The sequence below is a fragment of the Notothenia coriiceps genome, unplaced genomic scaffold (genome assembly GCF_000735185.1).
Source record: "Notothenia coriiceps isolate Sejong01 unplaced genomic scaffold, NC01 NC01_scaffold00011652, whole genome shotgun sequence".
NCBI lineage: Eukaryota > Metazoa > Chordata > Actinopteri > Perciformes > Nototheniidae > Notothenia > Notothenia coriiceps.
The window spans coordinates 1631-8550 of NW_011344353.1; the positions used below are offsets into that span (position 1 = coordinate 1631).

Here is a 6920-nt window from a genome sequence, read left to right on the forward strand (position 1 = left end):
GCCTTAAAAGGGCAGACTCAGTACTGTGAAGCGCTTACGAACGGTTGGTGACCGGGCGTTCAGTGTTGCGGCCCCCCCCCCTCTGGAATGCTGCCTCCCTGGACATCTTCAAATCATCATTACAAACACACCTGTTCACCCCGGCCTTCGATCCCGAGCCCTTTCTTGGTCCCACGGCTTATAAATCTAAGACAATGTTACTGCAACTTTCTCCTAACACTTTCCATACTTTCAGTTCAAATCTCAACAAAAAAGTGCATCAAAGTGAACTCTAAAGCAATTTGCATTCTGAAATCTTAAGAGTCTATAGCACCTTCATTTTAAGAGGAAGACGTTGATTTAGAGCCGATGAGTGTGAACAAAAGGTCCGTATTGTAAATGACTCCTCCCTTTGCATACCTTCAGTACAACTCTCAACTAAGTTACTTTAAGACTGAATAAGTAATAACGTTTTTTTAAATTGTGCGTACAGTTTTCTTAATTTCTCAACATATTTACGGATGTTTTTTGCAGCCGCTTCTTAATGATAGTCGCTCCTACGTTACATTTTTAGATTTTCTTAACATCCTTTCTCTCTGCAGATGAAGACAAACATAACTTCGAATCAGGGGGTCACAGGTTTTGCTATTGTGCGTACAGTTTTTTAATTTCTCAACATATTTACGGAATGTTATGCTTCTAGTGAAACTTTTCATCGTTTTTACCGATAATGTTTTGACATTTTGACATCCTGTCTCTCTGCAAATGAAGAGAAACAAAACTATGATGATCAAATGATGGTGTTGTTGAGTTCTGCATAAAGATTTCAGTGAAAACAGCAAACAAATCAAACTCTTCTCCTTGCAGATAAAGATAAGATATGAGGTACTTTATTGACCCAATTTGACAAAACAAAGAGTCTATGAAACCAGACTTTTTGACATCCTCTCTCTCTCTAAATGAAGAGAGACATAAATAAAAATAATGGTTTTGTTGGGCTCTGCATTAGGATTGCCTAGAGTAATAACCCCCCCTCTCTCTTGCTCCCCCTCCTCACCGACAGCATGCGTCCACAGGTGGAGGCGATGGAGAAGGATTCATCCCAGGAGGATCCTCGGAGAAACCCTCGGGTCAGAAGACGAGACTCCGGGGGGGAATCACCAATCAGGAGATCCAGGGTCGAAGAGGAGGGGCGCAGCAGGGGGTCCGGAGAAACAAAACAGCAGCTAGGGCACCTGGGTAACTCCAGATTTACAGGAGAAGAAGAAGAATTCTCCCGGGAAGTTAACACTGAGTGAGGAAGAGGAGGAGGAAGAGGAGGAGGAGTGTATACTAATCCTGAAGGAGTAATCCTGACTGGCGCTTCAGGTCAGTGTCCGCAAACAGAGGTCAAAGTAATATGGTCTTAAAACACTCCGTTACCAGCTCTGAAACATCCTTCAGAGAGACACATGTTTTCATCAGGTCTGAATGCAGGACATAGAAACACCGTCATTTTGCAGTTTTGTTTTTTGAGATATATGGAAGGATAAAGTCAACAAATGAAGGGTAACAGTGATGAGTACCATATCTGTAAGGTGGCTGCAGAGATAGATTTAAAGACAGACAGAAAGATGATTTTTTTTTTATTGAAGTTATTTTTCTTTTACTTGAATTTTCTAATTATTTTTTACTAATAATAATAATTTCAAATATGTTTTTCCTAATATTCATATTATTAGGTTATATCAGCGTCTGAATTATTATTTGTATTATTATTATGCAATTATATTAAATATTATCTTTGGTTATATTATATACATAATATATAATAACGATACAAGGTACATTTAGGAGAGGAATAGTGATTAAAATGAGGTTACACACCAAAAAGATACCTTGAAATATTTCATATGCACGTCAATATCACAAAATAAATACAAATACTGCTGAATTAGAGCTGCTAAAATCGCACGCACAAACAGACACACACACACACACACACACACACACACACACACACACACACACACACACACACACACACACACACACACACACACACACAGCTAATCACATTATATTTCAGCCTTCAGTCTCTCCATGTGTTCCCTGAGTCAGCCGCTCCCCCCAGTGGAAAGTCAATAAAACAGCCAATACAGTGAAGCCATTAATAACAGCCCTCACAGCAGGAGGTCACACTCTGTTAGATAACCTCTGTTCAGTCACAGTGTGTGAAGTAATCTTGTTTAAACCCTCTGTGAGGTGTGTGTTTCCCTCTCAGGAGATAAGATGAGTCACTGTGCAGAGTCCTGTCTGCATAATGCACGACTTGTCAGGACTCTGAAACGTCCCGGAGGAGAGGAGGGTATTCTGTGTCTTGTATTGAACTTACAAAGAAACACATGAATATACAAATATGTCACTGCACAGAGAGACCTATACAATTCATGCAATTCAAACATGCGCAGCGTTTACTAAAAGCTGCAAATACAAAATACTGCAAGAAGCTCAAAACACAACGGAGACCAGGGGGACACTAAAGAGTGACGCACACAGCTGGGATACCAGGGGACACTGACACACAGCTGGAGACCAGGGGACACTAAAGAGTGACGCACACAGCTGGGAGACCAGGGGACACTAAAGACTGACGCACACAGCTGGGAGACCAGGGGACACTAAAGAGTGACGCACACAGCTGGGAGACCAGGGGACACTAAAGAGTGACGCACACAGCTGGGAGACCAGGGGACACTAAAGAGTGACGCACACAGCTGGGAGACCAGGGGACACTAAAGAGTGACGCACACAGCTGGGAGACCAGGGGACACTAAAGAGTGACGCACACAGCTGGGAGACCAGGGGACACTAAAGAGTGACGCACACAGCTGGGAGACCAGGGGACACTAAAGAGTGACGCACACAGCTGGGAGACCAGGGGACACTAAAGAGTGACGCACACAGCTGGGAGACCAGGGGACACTAAAGAGTGACGCACACAGCTGGGAGACCAGGGGACACTAAAAAGTGATGCACACAGCTGGGAGACCAGGGGACACTAAAGAGTGACGCACACAGCTGGGAGACCAGGGGACACTAAAGAGTGACGCACACAGCCGGGAGACCTGGGGACACTAAAGAGTGACGCACACAGCTGGGAGACCAGGGGACACTAAAGAGTGACGCACACAGAAGCAGAGCATGTCTCCTCAAGTTGCTGGAGATGTCTCTTCATGTGGAACACTTGTGTTTTTATATCTGCATCCTTTCTGAATCTGTTTCTCCTGATGGAGGAGATGTGGGTCGTTGTAGCACGTCCCCACCCTCCACTTATCTCATCCCGTAGAGTTCGTATTAAAGTATAAAAGTTGCAGATCAAACATGATGCCTAAAAAGAAACCGACCGCTCAGTGTCCTCTGTGACGTTTCCTGACAGAATGAAGCAGTCTGTGCTCTCCTGATGAACACCTCTGATTGGTTGGCTGCCGGGCCGTACCTTCCTATAGGCGGACTAAGCGGATGCCCCCAAGCTGAACGATCAGGTTCAGCCTCAATATCTTTGGGGAGAATTCAAATGAGCCGTCTTTCTTTGTATACAGCCGAGCCCCCTCCTGTGTTCGGTGAAGCGTTATATGCCGAGGGCCACATAGAGACATTTATTAAAAGGTTAGGGCCGCTCCCTAGAGGTGAGGTTTACTGCCTCATAAGGGAAGTTATAAGTTAGCTAAATCAATCAAAGGTGAGCTATTGTGCTCGCAGCTCGTCCCTTAAAACAGAAGCTTCAGAGTGATTATGATAAGAGGACATTTGAAGAGTATATTTCAAGGTTGTTATTTAAATAAGTTATTGGACTTTTTTCTTATCAACTTAGAATTGTTAGAACATATTTTCAACTTGAATTGACTGAAAGTGGTCTCATTAACACATGAATACTACTGGGTAATATATGTTTACAGATATATTTAAGAAGTACAATACAAGACAGGCCCAAGTTTCATTTGTGGGCAGTATTACATTATACTTTCAGAATTTGCTGAGGGCCGATTCAAATGTAGTTTGGACACCCCTGTCTTAAAGGCTTCAGAATCCCCCATTGTAGTTAGAGATAAATAGGGCCCCCAAACAGCATCTTGCATAGGGCCCCCAAACAGCTAGAAACTGCCCTGATTGGTTGTCAGCGATAAGCTCCTCCTCCTCACTCCCTCATGCAGACGTTGCACCTCCCGATGCTCTCCCTCTGCTGCCAGCTCTCCTTCAGCGTGGAGGAGGCGCTGTCGGAGGAGGCGGAGCTTACGGAGGCCTCCACGCGGGTCAGCCAGAAACTGTAGATGTTGGCGAAGTAGTGGCAGGTTCCTCGGGGCCCCTGGCACTCCACGAAGGGTTGGGCTCTGAAGTCCTTCAGACAGCTTCCTGAAGACGTGAGAGACTGGCCGCCGCCCTCATCCCCTGCTCCCGTATGCTGCAACACACACAGGAAATGACATCATCGTGAGGCGTTCCACTGACTTCCTGCAGACATTTCCTTCACTGAGGCTAAGGCACCTCTTTTCACCCTCTGTCTGAAACCAGAGCCCAGTCTGCTCTGATTGGTTAGCTGGCCGGCTCTGTTGGGATTGGTCAACCAGCTTAGAGTTGTCCCTTCCCTTAGTCTATCACGTGCAATGTGAAAAAGTGAGAATTTGAAAAAAAGTCTAATGTTTTGAAAAGAAAAGTCAGAATTCTTAAACTTTCTTTAAAAATTCATAGTTTTTGAGATTTTGAGAAAAATGGCAGAATATTTGATAAAAAAGTCTTATAACAAAAGTCCTCCCCAGTACCCACCATTAGGAAGGAGTAACCGCTCCACAGGCTCCTCCACCGCGGGGGGCATTCGGGCTGGGAGGAGCTCTGGCTGTGCAGAGCCACTGGAGACGAGGCGGCTTCACACACAACACACCGACTGATGTGCTCCTCGATGGAGGCTCCGCCCACTGGGAAGCTGGGCACCGCCGCCGTGGTCGACAGCCAATAGGATTTGTCGTTTCGACTGGCGTAGGAGCAGGTGCCCATGTTACAGGAGGAGAAGGGCATCGTGGAGAAGACCCTCATGCAAGAGCCCGCCTGACCTGGAAACAACAATCATAGAAATAGAATCAGGAGGGAGTCATCCCAGAATAACAAGCGGAGAAAAGACCCTTGGAGACATAACGCTGAGAGGCTAGAACAAGAAGAGTCCGTGCTGAAGTTGTTGATCCTGATGTTTAATAAGGGAAATAACACTAGCTAGCCTAGCTAGCCTAGCTTCCCCTCTTTGTCGTCCACACACTAAATACCTTCCACCCATGAGAGGAATGACCGATACCACCTGTGTCACTTAACATTTGCAATCCTCTGCAGGCAGCTGCATATATGAAAAAAAAACACATTACCCAAAAAAATGGCAACAAAAGGTTTCTTAACAGTTTTGTGTAGTATTACGTATCCCTAATAACAAAATAAAAGTCTCCCAAAATCTGACCACTAGAAATGTGTAATTTTCAAGATGGCGTCCAAGATGGCCGAAAAGTCCTTACTGGAACAAGGCTTCATGATATCCTCAAAATCTAAATATTGGATTTAAACATTATGTAATCATATTATTGCAATTTGGTCCAGTGGATTTCTAGGCCGCCAAAAGACAAATAAAATACTTTAAATGTAATTAATTTAAATGATGAAGGAGTTATTTTAAGACGCCAACTTGAAAATGAGACCTTTGCAGTGGTCAGGTTTTGGTAGACTTGTAGTATGTCATTAAGTACCTGATACTAAAATAATCCATTGAAAAACCTTTTGTTGCAAGTTGTTTGGGGTCACACCATATTCACAGCTGACTATTGTCTTATTTGAAGCAGGTTTCTTGCTATTCTGAGTTTGTATCCCCATGGTTGATGCATTGTGATTTGGATAGAAGCTAGATGTATACCCAGGTCCTGAGTGTGCGCCTTCTCCTGCCCCTCCAGGTACAGCAGGCTGTATCCCACCCACAGGACCCTCATGTTGATTGGACAGGTGGGGATCAGCTTTGATTGGCTGTGCATCACCAACATGAAGCCAGAGTTCACCTTCTTGGGGGGTCCGGAGGGTCCGCGGTCACCCATTTGCCCGGGATCACCTGAGACACACAAAGAAAATAAAGCAACAGGAATTTAGATTCACATCGTTAGAAAACTCTCCCTGGTCCCCGGCTTGAGCTTCAGTCTCAGGATCCATGTATCTGTGATCCTCTCCAGAATGGAAGTAGTCATCACATACAGAGCATCAACTAGTTCCTTAGTCATCACATACAGAGCATCAACTAGTTCCTGAACAGTGTCCTTCACATGCTGATATCCAAGAGAGGGAGTTACACAGTCACAAGATGGAGGAACAGAAAGCAGTATTCAATGTTTACTTCAGATTAGCTCCACGTCAGAAATGATCATGCTTGTCATATGTCTCTCTCCATAGAGGCTGAATCATCATGTTAATCACATAGCTATCATATGCCTCAAACAGTCCTGATGCTCTTCTAGGTAATCACACATCCTGTCATGTTCACAGCTACAGTTGATACCTTTGTGATCAGGGTTGGGTTGGAACGGAATAGATGTAACGGCGTTACGTAATCAGAATACAAAAATCAAGTAACTGTATTCAGCTCGTGTTACATTTGAAAAACGAGTAATCTGATTACAGTTACTTTCGTAAACCTGAAGTGAAACATTTTGGATTACTTAGTGGAATTATTGGTGGAAAGATTTCCTCACAACATTTAATATTCATTATTAAAGGAACAGCCGAATCATCACAGCGCACAAAACCTATCACGCCGCAGATGGACCAAAAAAGGGAGCGTTTGAAAAAAAAGGTGTGTGTGTGTGTGTGTGTGTGTGTGTGTGTGTGTGTGTGTGTGTGTGTGTGTGTGTGTGTGTGTGTGTGTGTGTGTGTGTGTGTGTGTG

At 44.4% G+C, this 6920-nt stretch overlaps 1 protein-coding gene across 1 annotated transcript; it reads right to left on the bottom strand.

The window, feature by feature from the left end:
• Window positions 1-4156: 4156 nt before the first annotated feature.
• On the bottom strand, window positions 4157-6094 carry LOC104946957 (collagen alpha-2(IV) chain-like; the record flags this gene model as incomplete). Its single annotated transcript, XM_010772877.1, has 3 exons — window positions 4157-4420; window positions 4783-5066; window positions 5906-6094. Coding segments are annotated over 3 exons (737 nt in total), but the record flags the coding sequence as incomplete, so codon positions are not given.
• Between the last annotated feature and the right edge of the window lie 826 nt (window positions 6095-6920).